Source organism: Semicossyphus pulcher, unplaced genomic scaffold, assembly GCF_022749685.1.
Source record: "Semicossyphus pulcher isolate SPU_LCO1_2020_fin unplaced genomic scaffold, fSemPul1.0.p SCAF_41, whole genome shotgun sequence".
Classification (NCBI taxonomy): Eukaryota; Metazoa; Chordata; class Actinopteri; order Labriformes; family Labridae; genus Semicossyphus; species Semicossyphus pulcher.
This window is the reverse complement of record NW_027211717.1, coordinates 117,017-130,848: the sequence shown is the minus strand read 5'-3', so window position 1 is coordinate 130,848 and position 13,832 is coordinate 117,017. Positions and strand designations below refer to the sequence as shown.

The 13,832-nt window shown below is 45.5% G+C and overlaps 1 protein-coding gene across 1 annotated transcript; it reads left to right on the top strand.

The window, feature by feature from the left end:
• The first annotated feature begins 2,775 nt into the window (after positions 1-2,775).
• Positions 2,776-11,423, top strand: frzb (frizzled related protein). The gene is made up of 8 exons (XM_069680775.1): positions 2,776-3,079; positions 6,092-6,340; positions 7,616-7,651; positions 7,743-7,802; positions 8,448-8,513; positions 10,326-10,530; positions 10,790-10,853; positions 11,098-11,423. Exons 1-8 carry the CDS (start codon positions 2,875-2,877, stop codon positions 11,155-11,157), a joined length of 945 nt encoding a protein of 314 aa, XP_069536876.1. The 5' UTR covers positions 2,776-2,874; the 3' UTR covers positions 11,158-11,423.
• Positions 11,424-13,832: the final 2,409 nt, after the last annotated feature.

Genomic DNA, 13,832 nt, shown 5'->3' with positions numbered 1-13,832 from the left:
TGTGTCTGATGGAGCTGATCCGACTCGACGCATTCACTCCGAGACTTTGTTACATAAAGACCTGAAAACAGAACCGATCGATGTCTCATTCAGAACTATGATGTGTGTGTGTGTGTGTGTGTGTGTGTGTGTGTGTGTGGGTGGCTGCGTTTAAAGGTCCATCAGTGTGACAGAACTCAGATGCTCCATGACCTCTCGTCCTGTTCCGTGACCTCTCGTCCCGCTCTGTGACCTCTCGTCCCGCTCCGCCCTCAGGACAGATTTAGCTCCACTTTGAGCCTCTGCAGCAAATTCTGTAATTGTTGTAGATTATTTCAATGTGTGTGCGTGTGTGTGTGTGTGTGTGTGTGTGTGTGTGTGTGTGTGTGTGTGTGTGTGGACAGCTGCACTCTTATTTATGTTGGAAATGGTTCTGGTAGTTTCCAAGAATATTTCCAGAGAGAGAGAATTTCTGGCTGAAATTGGAGCTTTTCATCTCTCACACACACACACAGGCACGCACACACACACACACAGAGGGAGAGAGGGAGCGAGGGAGAGAGAGGTCAGGTTTCCGAAGAAGAGAGGACCGAGAGGAGAGGAAAGAAGAGTAAATAAGAAGAAAGGAGAAGAGGAGCGGAACCAAGGAGAGGACACAGGGAGAAAGAGGAGGCGAGAAAATAAGGACAAAGGAGGAGAGAAACAAGGAGAGTAAAGATGAGGAAAACAAGCACAGAGAAAGGGTAGGTGAGGAAATAAGGAGAAATAGAAGAGAAGAGGAAACAAGGGGAGGAAAAGAAAAAAGGGGGAGATGAAACAAAAGAAAAGAGGAGAGGAAAGGAAACGAAGAACATTGGATACTAGGGAATAAGAGGAAAAGAGGAGAGGAATCAAGGACATATAGTGACAAAGAAAAGCTGAAAGAAGGTAAAGTAGCAATGAGAAGAAAAGAGGAGAGAAAAAGAAAGGATGAGCTGAGGAAATACAGAAGAAAAGGAAAAAGGAGAGGAGGAAATCAAGGAAACAAGGAGACAACTGGAGGTCAAGGAAAAAGGAGAATATGGAAGTGACCTGGCTGCGTTGGGTTGTGTGTTTACCTTGAGTGTGTTTACGTGTGTGAGGTTTTACGTCACAAACTCACTGCAGAGGTGAAATCATGAGAACGAAGAGGAACAGAGTGAAAGGAGAGAAAGAAAAGAGAACAGGAGGAGGGAAGGAGGGAAGGAAGGAGGGAGGGAGGGAGGGAGGGAAAGTGCTGACTCAGTTCTCTGCATGTTGATCCACAAGTCAGAAGAGACGTGTGTGTGTGTGTGTGTGTGTGTGTGTGTGTTGGCTGTTACTCTAACATGGGAAGCTCCTCCAACATCTGACAACCATTAGTGCATCACACACACACACACACACACACTCTGCAGCGTCATACTCTGCTTTAATGGACCAATAACAGGAGCTGTTGATGTAACATAGCGGCCAGGGTCAAAGGTCAGCACCAGCCTGCGGACCTCTCAGTTACATCACTGTCACTTTAAGGCTGGACCCTACATCCATAACTCAGCTGTGGGTTAAGGACGGGGTTTCCTTGAAAACAGTACAGCAGGGCTCCCTGCAGGGCATGCTGGGAGATGTAGTCTTCAACATGACATGAATAAATTTCATGATATTTTATCTTAATAGAACCATGTGAGGGGTTTGAAGTAGAGATGATCAAATGTCTGCTCGTGGACACCTTCATGTGGAGTCAGCAGAGACTGTGGGAGCGGCGGGTTGAACTTTAGACGTGTTCTTGTTTTCATTGATCATGATTCTTCAGATTATGAAAAAACACAAAAAGTAAAACATCACACATGAAATGATCTCATCCAACAGCAAACTGGATGTACGAGGAGTAGCTTACACTAGTTAGCCAGCTAGCCTCCTGTTGCTAGGCGAAAGGTTAAGGGCGGGAACAGCCAGTGACACAAACAGGAAGTCCTCTGTAGACCAGACCGGGTCATTGCAGTTCGGCCTGAGCGTCTACAGGCTAACGATGTGTTCTTTCGAAGGATGCAGCTCCTGACAGCTTTTCACTGTCACACCCTGGAGTGGACCAACACTGTGAAGATCCCCACCTCACCTGCATCATCCACAGTAAGTTGGCTGTTATAAAAGTACCTAAACGGTGTACAGTCATCGTATCATTCACATCTCATATTAGGCAGTCAGTTGTGATTGGCCCATCGGGGGCAGGTTAGCTGGAAAGCTCTCTGAACTGGAGCTCTTCAGTGTCCAGGCGACAAATGAGCCAATAAAACAAACCTTGTTCTAACCCTAACCCTAGATTGAAAACCATTGGACTGAACTAGCTAACTGTACAAGAAGCAGTCCACCTTGAGCAGCTCCACCTGCTGCTCCAACACTGCTGCATCGGTGTGAACAGTCAGACACAGACCCCAGGAGTCCTTTCACCCTCAGTCAGTACACCTGGACTTCATGAACGCAGCCTCTGACCTGTGACGGAGTATTTTCAAACTTTTGCTGAAGTAAAAAATGTGCGCATCGCTGATTTCATGAAGTGTAATGACAAACATCTCTGAGCTTTTAGCAGCTTTTCTGCTGTTTACTTTTCATCTAAAAGGAATCTGTCTTTATGCATGGAGGATAAAAAGAGGAGAGGAGGAGGAGGAGGAGGAGAGGAAGAAGGAGGAGAATGGGAGGAAGAGAGGAGGGGAGTTGTTGTGGAGAAGGAGGAGGAAAAGGAGGAGGTGAAAGTAATAAGAAAGCAGCTCCTCCCGCCTCCTCGAGCTGCCCGCAGACCGGACAGCAGCAGCAGAGAGAGGTACCACTCCGCCGGAGAAACACGTCCCTGTTTGGATCTAACTCCCCGTGACTCCACCGTGACTGAACCCACCCTCCGCCATGCTCTCCCCGGGACTCTACGTGTGTCTGCTGGCCGTGTCCTGCGCGCTGTGGCCGGCTGCGGTCCGGGCGGCGTCCTGTGAGTCGGTTCGGATCCCGCTGTGCCGGTCCATGCCGTGGAACATGACCAAGATGCCGAACCACCTCCACCACAGCACGCAGGACAACGCGGTGCTGGCCATCGAGCAGTTTGAAGGGCTGCTGGGTGAGTGTCACTGCCGGGCTGTTCACTAATTATCCCGCTAATTAAACTCAGTGATTCATTAACTGACAGAACTCGAACACACAATCAGCGTCTCAGCGCAGTCAGGTCAGATCGTCTTTTATAGTTTTCTGGACATTTCTGTTCATGTTTTAAAGTTTCTCTTTGATTTGATCTGTTTCATGTGTTATTGATATTTATTGATTGTTCCACGTTTCTCCTCAACAAGCCTGAAGGTTCCTTTTGTCTGTTGTTCTGCACAGCACGTTTCTGTTCACGTGAACTTTTATGACACAAGAACATTAAAGTAAACACTGTTCAAGTCCGATCGAATGACCGGCGGGTGCACGGTTTCATTTCCTTTAGTGATCATGTCCAACAGAACACGTTTAAAGCTGCTGTGAGGAACTTTGGCCTTGAGTTGATGTTGGCGCCCCCTGTGGACGAAGCCGGACCTCTGATCTCTTATTTTGTCCTGTTCATGCTTAAGTGGTGCATTTTAACAAAAATGTCCTCCTGCCCCCCCGTCTGCAGGTTAAGCCATCAAGAATAAGACATAATGAATGTGTCTCTGATGGTCTGTTTGCTTAGTCGCTCACATACAGACATCAGAATTAATTTAATTCTGTTTCATAACCAGAGAAAAACTGTTTCAGACACGCCGTTTCTGTTCCTGCTGGATGTTCTGATATTCATGTGTTCATCACTGGCATCATATTTATTGGTAGTTCACCTGAACAGGAAACAAGTGTGACTGTACATCTGATCACATATAGAGATGTCAGGGTTCTTCTTCTTCTTCTTCTTCTTCTTCTTCCTTCTTCTTCCTCCTCCTTCCTCCTCCTTCCTCCTCCTTCTTCCTCCTCCTTCTTCCTCCTTCTTCTTCTTCTTCTTCTTCTTCTTCTCCTGTTAAATGAAACCGTGTTGATCTGGTCTGAACTTGTGACCGAGCGACAGGAAGCTGAAAACCATCAGTTCACTGAGAGAGCAACATTCTTGTGGAAACCATCATTCTGATTGCGTTTACTTAAGCAGGGAAAACTTGGCTCAGCAGCAGCAGCGGTGATAAAGAGTCTTATTTTGAAGGGTCGGTCAGAGTCAGAGCGCCCTGCTGGCCCCCCGACTGTCGTCCTGATCCAAGATGGTCTTTGCACGAATCTCTTCATCAGTTTTATGTAACAAAGAAAATAACTTTATATCTGATCTTTTTAGTCACTGACTGAAAAGTTGATGCTCAGAATCTTTTGTTCCCTGCTGATACAGAATGTGGAAACCTCTGTGTGTTTTTGATAAGTTAACATGCTCCTCTGCATGTTCTGCACACACACACACACACACACACACACACTCTCTATCTGTGAGCAGGACAGATCTGACCTTTCAGCTGCTCTTTCACTTTCTTTATCTCCACGTCCTGCAGAAAGTCAATATTTCACACTTCTTTGAACCAGGACGTAAATCTGATGTCGGTCAGGTGACCACAGACTGTGTGTGTAGTTTATCAGGCACCTGAAACCTCCTTCCTCCATCCAGGGGTCAGAGGTTCTTTGTTTATATAAATATTCTTTAATAAAGTTCCATGTTTGAGAAAGACGCCTCCTGAGGACCTTCTGTGGATCAGCATTAAAGGCATCACTCTCTGAATCACAGGTTCTTTATGTTCAGCAAACACAAACAGCTTCAGTTTAACATGAAAATCAGACGTGTGTTACGTTTGTTTGTCCTCCTGACTTTGGTCTGTCGCTGCATTTCCTTTATTGCTCCTGATAACTGTTCAGATAGAAACTGAGCAGCGATCTTCACATGTATCATGCTATGAGTTAGCTTGGTCGCTAACTGTGTCTAACTTTAAACAGAAGTCTTTCAGGATGTGAAGCTCGCCGTCGTCTCTGATCTTTTCTGTTTGGAGTTCAGTAACGAACTTCTTCTGTCTTCAATAAATTCACTTCTGTCCCGGCTGAACTCAGAGCTCAGCTGAGGTCGGAAGCTTTAACCATAAAAATGTGGTAATGAAAGACCTGCAGGCCAAAAACCAGGAAGCTCTGTCAGGTCACAAGTTCAGAGTGTTTCTGTGACTTCATTACGAAGCCGCTCGGCCAAACCTCAGTCCTTCTCTGCAGGAAAACCTCTGATTCGTCCTCTTTTAGCCACTGCTGAACTCTTCTGGTTTCCTCTCGTGTGAAACCTGCAGCAGGATGGAAACCAGGATCAGTCCTGGGTGTGGCTCGCCGCACGTCCTTCAGCTGCAGACAGCAAACGTTCCTCGGACCATCAAAGGCCGATTAATCATCCCGAAAGTCAGAACACAAAGTCTGAGAGGGACGCACGAAATGCAGATGGTTTGACATGTTTTGTTCCTGCTGCTTCTTTCACACCAGAAAGGAAACTTTGACACAAGATGGTGCTAGTTAAATCTGTGTCAGTTAATCTGAAGGTCAGTGGTTAGTGAGAATCGGTTTCACACTGATGCTCAGCCCACTTCCTCATCTGTGATGATCAGAGCGTCGGATGAACGTGGATGAAAGGGTTAAAGAAAGTGACACTGAATGTTCAGTGACCAGAGAGAGTCAAAGGTCCCAACACGTCTGTAAGTCCTGTCCTGCTCCTCAGCATGTTTATCAACTCTGTTAGGAACAGTGCTAGCAAGCTAGGCTAAGCAGCTTCCAGTGAAAGCTAGTTAGCCTAGCTTACAAGCCAACTTTTCCCAGTGTAATACAACAAAACACAGCGGCTCACAGTGCTGTAAAAGGACGAACAGTTTCTCTGTGCTCCGCGGCTGGTCTACGATTATTCATCCACCCACGGCCTCACGCAGGAAGGGTTCGACCAAATGTGTCCAAGAACTTCCTGTTTCCTGTTTGGAAAACACCCTGACTCTGAAGCTCCAGATTAAATATCCTTAAACAAGAAGTTAAATCCAAACATTAAAATGTGTTTAACCAGTTCACAGACTCAAACTTCCCCTGTTTGATTAGAGGAACACTCCTGTTAACACACCTGTCCGTGTCTCTCCAGGTACTGGCTGCAGTCCGGACCTGCTGTTCTTCCTGTGTGCGATGTACGCTCCCATCTGCACCATTGACTTCCAGCACGAGCCCATCAAACCCTGCAAGGCGGTGTGCGAGCGGGCCAAGTACGGCTGTGAGCCGGTGATGAAGCGTTACAACCACAGCTGGCCCGACAGCCTGGCCTGCAGCGAGCTGCCGCTGTACGACCGCGGGGTCTGCATCTCACCTGAGGCCATCGTCAAGGCAGAGGGACCAGGTACCATTACGATCATTCACCTCGTGTCATTTAAAAAGTACCGTAGAGTTTTTCTCCTGAGGCAGCTGAGGTGGAAGTGTCCCCTTGTGATGGTCTCAGAGGTGATGGCACAGAAAAGTTACTGTGAACTAATGTTTGTCATTAACTGTGACTTTCAGTGTATTTACGTTTCAGCTTTAGGGAACTTTTTTAAACAATTGATGAAGAATCTAAAACTGCATTTAATGAATAAATTAACTGTCAACCAAAAAGGTAGAGGAGCAAGTTACTGTGGAGACGGCAGATAGGAGGAGCAACACACAGCGTGTGTGGCTGACTCCTGGTGTCCGTGCGGACGCGGCTCCTGGATGAGTTCACTTCTCTCTCCTCTCTGAAACCAGGAAGCCGTCTCGCTGCTCCGCTGAGCATCATGTTTCTCCTCTCAGCAGTTTGTTTCTGCTCCCTCTCCAACAGATAGCGTGACTCATTTCCCCTCCGACTTCACTCCCACTGACTTTCTCAAAGAGCTCCTTGATACAGGCGGCCCACTCGTTTTACACTCAATAAAACCCTCACTGTCCTCTGCTTCTTTAAACCGGCCCTGGACCATCTCAATCCCCCTGACCTCCATAACCATACACCCACGTATCTCCGCGCTGCCCCGGCTCGGCTCGGCTCAGCGGGGTCTGGGGATTTTCCCTCCCCGTGATTTGTTGATTTGCTGAGGTTCAGTCAGGGTGGAACGCTCAACTTGTTCCAGTGATTTTCACTGGCAGTCCTGTCTGAAAGTTTCTGTTGAGAAGTTGGAACAGAAACTTACAGCAGCAGAAGTTTACTCCTTCACTGCTCCAGTGGTTTCAAGTTGTTCTGACACTGGAGGACTGAAGGCAGCTCGTCTGTCACCTGTGCAAGCTGGAACAGGTAGATATGGCCTTCCAATAAGCTTACTTCCATATGACTTAGAATGTCCAATACATGCAGTATGTGTCAAATGCAGAATGCCACTGCATCATGCTCTGCAGTGTGCAACCTGATAATGGCATTAGTTGAAAAGTTGAAGGGCTCATCAAGACTTCCAATAATCGTTCACAAAGGCACAAATGTCCACCTCACCTCCTCACCTCCTCACCTCCTCACTTCCTCACCTCCTCACCTCCTGCAGGTAAAGTCAGTAGGATTCATCCTCTGTGGACCGTACGTCGTTTCATTTCAGTCCATGATCCTCTAACCTTCTGAGACGTGAATGTTTCTTCATTCTTTGCTGAGGCTGACCGATGCCTCTCTGTGTCTCTGTAGATCCGTACTACCAGGATCCAGCCAGGTGTAACCCAGGTGAGGCTCGCTGTATTGTCGTGTTATGCAAATCAGTTTAACCTCAGAGTTTGCCAAGTGACTGATCATCCCAAGTTTGATCCTCTGACAGAATCCAGTCCAGACTTTCCGATGGACTCCAACAACCTCCACTGCAGAGGCCCAAACGGAGGTAACCTGTCTGCTTACCTGTCTGCTTACCTGTCCTCTGATCCAGTTCAGGCTCCTCCTGCTGGTGAAGGCGTCGCCTTAAAAGGACTGAGGGTTAAAGTAATAATTTATGGGACATACTCTGATTCTTTTTTTCCAAGAGTAAGATGAGAAGGTCGACATGTCTGAACCAGCAGCCTATTAGCTTAGCTTAGCATAAAGACTGGAAACGGGGGAGAACAGCTAGCTTATTTTTCTCGAGGCTAACACACCTGAAGCTAAATCTTTAACACAGGTGAGGTTATGTGACGGACAGCTTCTTGGCGGGAGCAGTGACTGCTGCTGATGTTGGATGCATGTCCAGTGGTTATTGTCAAACAGCTTCTGACTGTAAATACTGTTTCGGTCAATGACTAAACATTTGTTAAAGCGCTGATCTCCAGATGCACAGTGGTGCCTACAAATACAGAGATATCAAAGGACACGTCGTGTCAGTCTGTAACCACAGGAAATGAATGTGTTGCTAAATGTTTAACTTCCCTTTGAAACCAACATTTGTGCGAGCGAGTTAACGTGAAGTCGTAAACTTTTCTTCTCTCTCGCATTCACACCGTCTGATGTGAACACAACATGACAAACGTTGTTGTGTTTGTTTGTGTGCCTGCAGATCGCTGTCGATGTAAGAACGTCAAAATGGGTTTGAAAACCTACCTGAAGAACAACTACAACTATGGTGAGTCCTCTCAAAGATCGCTGAGTTCAGAGGAAGCTGCTGATGTGCTCTGCGAGAGTCTGGTTTGTATTTGTGCTGCTTTGTTGGTTTAAACGGGTCTGAGCATCACGTCTCATTTCCAGTCATAAATTGTGAGTGCTACATGTGCGATAACATCACCCCAAAACTATTCAGCAGGTCGGACTGCTCTGTATTCACTTGTTAGGAGGCTTAACTGTGCTGCTCGATGAGAACTGTTTCATATCACGAAACTCTGCGGCGGATTCTTTCTCTCTGAGCTCTGTTTCTCCTTGTGGAAGAAAAGACTTGGTTCTGAGGCCTTTTAGGTTACTTAGATTAAATTAGACACGCTGATGCTAAAAGGCCAGAAAGGCTTTTCCAGATGATTCCAGCTCGCAGGCATGATTTGGCAAATCCAGCAGAGATTTCCATGCAGACGTCTTGAGCTCACTAATGCTTCTGGCCACAGAATCCATTCGGGGAAGATTTGAGATTCTTTCCAGCCATCATAAAAACAAGAGCTCACTTTCAAAATATTCAGATATAATTGAGGAGTTAAGTGAAGCACGGTGGCATGACAGAGTGCACAACAAGGTGGTCTCTGAAACCTGCTGGCACTCTCACTTCTACATTTATTATGCTTTTATTGTTGAGGCCAGCCAGCTGCACCGCCACACAGTTACTGCTGTTTGAGCTCCAGCTCTGCAGGCTGACAGAAAGAAAGCGTTAGTGAGAAGCTTTGTGACAGAAACCATGAGAGTGATCTACGGCTATGACCTTTCAGATTTAACTGTAAAGGTTCGAGTTGAAAGCTTCAACGAGGACAACTGTGAGACTTAACTGGTGGAAGGACTACTGCTCAGTTATAAGCCGAGTGAGTCCCATGAAATAAGAACACTAATGGGAGCATGTTGGGCCGTGACTGCCTGTGACTCCTCTGGCCTCTAAAATCAGCACCAGGGAAACTTCTGGTCATTGAATCCAAAAGCAGTTTACCTCCACAATCTCTTTATCGACCCGAACGTTTCAGTGACCGATGTGCCAAAGCAGCAAACTACAGAAGGATCAAATATTTGGACAATAATCAAACACAGTTTATTAACACCATCTCTGATTTAAGAAGCATAGGTCTTTTCAGCACCAAGGACAGTGGCCCGAACTCAGGCTTATTGATTATAAGAAATACAACCACAAACCATTGGTCGATTGACAGACACATTTAAGAGTAGGCTACATAAGTAATTACCTGTTAAACAAAGTGCACAACATGAAACAGGTCATTGGTGTCACTTTGAAGAAGCATCTTTAGATGCCAGATAAATATAAATGTGCGGTGATGAATGACCTCTATCGAATCAGTGGGATATCTGATGGTTAGTTTACATAGATCAAATTGGGCCTCATGATCAGATTGATCAGATGTTTCCTGTCAGGAAGGGGACGTTGGTAACCAAGGAAGCTTGGGCGTGAGCATGTGGAAAGTTATCAGGTCGGCAGGTTTAAAAATTAAAGTCACTTTACAGCTTGTTGCCTTTTTGCACCTTCTGTCAGAAGACTTCAGGCTTCTTCATTCTGCCGATAAAGCTCAGATGTTTTATTTGTGGAACGCAACACTAGAGCCTGATTACATTTTGTTAAAAGTCTGAACTATGGGCAATGATTAAGAGTTCTGGAAACAGGCCGGGGATGATTTAAATCATGATAAAAGTTTATATTGTAACGTTAGAAGCCTGATAGTCAGTGTGTCCCTGCATGCTCTGCGTGAGACGATTGTTCAGTGTGTCCCTGTATGCTGACGACTCTCTCCTTCAGTGATCAGGGCGAGGGTGAGGGAGGTGAGGAACCGCGGTCTGGAGCCCACAGCAGTAGTGGAGGTGAAGGAGGTGCTCAAGTCCTCTCTGGTCAACATTCCCAAGGAGACACAGACGCTGTACTACTCCTCCTCCTGCCTGTGTCCTCCTCTTACTCCTGGGGAGGAGTACCTCATTATGGGCTACGAGAATGAAGAGACATCCAGGTAAGGCCTCCACCCGGAAACTTCACACTTAAACTCTCTGAAGGCTCTTTGGGGTAAAAGGTGTGTCCAATTGTTGGTCATCAATTTAACCAGCTCATCCACAGACTGACGACTTTCCACCAGAGGCTTCCAGTGTTTAATGAAGAGTTGTGACCCTGTGATGAAGCACTATTACTTGTTTTCCTCACTCTTAATGAACCTCGTGGTCTGTGTACTGTGGGAAACTCTGCATAAACCTGGCTCTGTCTTTGTGCCGCAGGTTGCTCCTGATTGACGGCTCCATCGCTCAGAGGTGGAAGGAGAAAATGGGCAGGAAGGTCAAGGTGCGATTCACATCCACATGAGTTAATGGTGAAAAACGTGTGTTGATGCTTCAGAGCAGCGTTTCCTGTTATTTTCTATGTAAACACACCTGCAGCAGTACAGGTGGAGGTGGAGGTAGTGACTACTCCACACTACCTCCACTGTTTTTTCTGATTCTGATTCTGTTGAGGAATCGATCAACAAGAATCAGGAGGATTCACTTCCTGTTTGTCAATTTCACTTCCTGTTTGTGTTTCTGTGCAGAGATGGGATCAGATCCTGCAGGGGAAAGGACGAGCAGCTCAGCGCCGAAATCGCCACTAAGACCCGACTGTGTGTGTGTGTGTGTGTGTGTGTGTGTGTGTGTGTGTGTGTGTGTGTGTGTGTGTGTGTGTGGATATTGCACTATTCCAGGATGTTGTAGCTGAATGTAGTTCATCTCTTCATCAGTCAGACTGTTTGGGGTCTGATTTCTGTCAGTTATTTACTTTGCACAAACATTATGTAGTGTGCGTTTAGAGAGTGTGTGTGTGTGTGTGTGTGTGTGTGTGTGTGTGTGTGTGTGTGTGTGTGTGTGTGTGTGTGTGTGTGTGTGTGTGTGTGTGTGTGTGTGTGTGTGTGTGTGTGTGTGTACACCTAAAGCACTCAAAAAGACAAGAGAGGAGGCGGAGCTTCAGAGCTGTAGTACTAAACCTATGCACATCCATACAGTATGTACATGACACTTTTTTTGGAACAGATTTCTTTTCAGTGGCGGCCATCTTGGCATTACAACCTGCAGTAACCCTGGATGTTGGCCATGTTACCATAGTGACGGAGGACTTTTCATGATATGAAGCCTTTTGGTCGACAACATTTGGACTTTGATGGATCTGTAGTCTTGAGCTTAACTGAACTCTGCAAAAAGGAAGGAACATTATTCAAGCTTTATTCAGACAGCAACATGAGCAACACGAGCAACAGAAGCAACACGAGCAACAGAAGCAACACGAGCAACAGAAGCAACACGAGCAACAGAAGCAGCATGAGCAACATGAGCAACACGAGCAACAGAAGCAACACGAGCAACAGAAGCAGCATGAGCAACACGAGCAAAAGAAGCAGCATGAGCAGCAGAAGCAACATGAGCAACACGAGCAACAGAAGCAGCATGAGCAACAGAAGCAGCATGAGCAACACGAGCAACAGAAGCAGCATGAGCAACAGGCTCGTCAGAGTTTAGCGCCTCCTCTGGCCTCTTTGTGTCACGACTGTATTGTTGTAGAGGAAAGCTGCGCTCAGTGGCCCCTTCATTAGGTACACCGGTTCAATCTAATGTAACTAAATAGCTCTGCAGTGATTTCCAGTTTTAGTTTTTAAGGTTTAATTTGTGTTGAAATGTGTAAAATACATGATGTTAGTTTTATATGTTGGAGGGCAGAACATTAGAAACGCCTAGAACACCATGTAAGTGGAGCTGATGACGGTTGTATTGGGTTAGGTTGCAGAGGCCTACTTATCAAAGTTGCTACTGAGTGTGAGTTTATTGTAAACTGTGGAGAGAGAGTGGAGTGTGCCACTGGAATCATTTTATTATTTTATTATCTTATTTAGTTGCTAAATTTTAAAACCAGATATTTAAAATCTGACCGTGTGAGTTGAACCTCACGAAAATGATGCGGCCAATGCTTAAACGGTACGATGTAAAGAAATGTACATGTGCTTTGCCGTGCCGCTGCCTTCATGGATTTTAATATAACTTCAAACTAATGTAAGCGTCACTGTCTGGCCTCGAACAGCCTTCAGACTAACTATGCAAAAATACTCCGGTGGTTTCATGCCGTTAATGTGCTCCTGAGCGCCTTCAGCTCTCCAACAGTGCAGTGTGCAAAACTAGCTAGCATTAGCTTAAAAGTGGGTCTGCTAACATCAACAAAGAACCGCCACCCACCACAAAACAGAGCTTTGCTAGAGCATACAAACTGCCATCCAGTGTAATGTCAACTCAAGCAACTTGCAGGGTTGATTGGGACGTTTGTAAATTACTGTATCAGCTAATATCACGATGCAGCTACAGCTAGCTTGTTAACGTTAGCTTGCTTGCTCTGAATCCTTGTCGCTAGCAAATACTATCTGAGTGGATTAGTCAGCTTAAATATCATGAGAAATAGTGTATTTTAGCAAATCATAAATAATGTAGCTAACAGTGTAAAACATGAAGCTAGCCTGTAGCTCTCAGCCTCATAAGTCACGTCAGTGTTCACTTAGCTTTACGTAGTGGAACTGTCAAAACCTTTACAAGGCAGACGGATCTTTGTTATTGGTGGGCACATTTACAAATCGAGCACAGTACATTTGTGTTATTATTTCAGAGTGGCACACTCCAGACTCGTGTGTTTAACAGCTTTCAGGTGTTTATGAAGCTCAGAATGCCTTTTGATCAATCACAGAGGTTTTTGGATTTATTACAGCTTATCTTTTACTAATCACTATCAGTGTTAATCTTTTGTTTTTGGGACATTCAGTGACATGTTTTCTTTCTGTAGAGGGCATGTTAAAATCATTACTCAGACTCGCTGCTCATTTGGTTGATGTGATGCACTTCCTGTTGGATTTTTGTGGAAAAATGCTCAGACAAATCACACTTCTGAACTCCCAAATACTTTTCATTTAATCCTGCATGACAGCAAAGTCCAGCCTGTCACTGATCTGAAGCTGCCTCCAACAGACTTGCAGTTCTTTGTCACCTTAAAGAACCCTTTAATAAACAGTGCTTTCCCACGTTTGCAGATTGTTTATATTTAGGGAATTGGATAAACTGTAATTCGGCCATTTTCAAAGTAAAACAGAATGTTTGCTAACATTAGCAAAAACTGGAAAACGGCTAATGTTAGCATTCAGTCACTTCCTAGCTAACTACCATTTAAAAGTGTTGGAGAAAAAAAAATCCCTAGTTAGCAGAAATGTTAGCAAGAAAGTTGTTTAATGCCTTAGTGCCATGGAAACAGCTGATAATAATG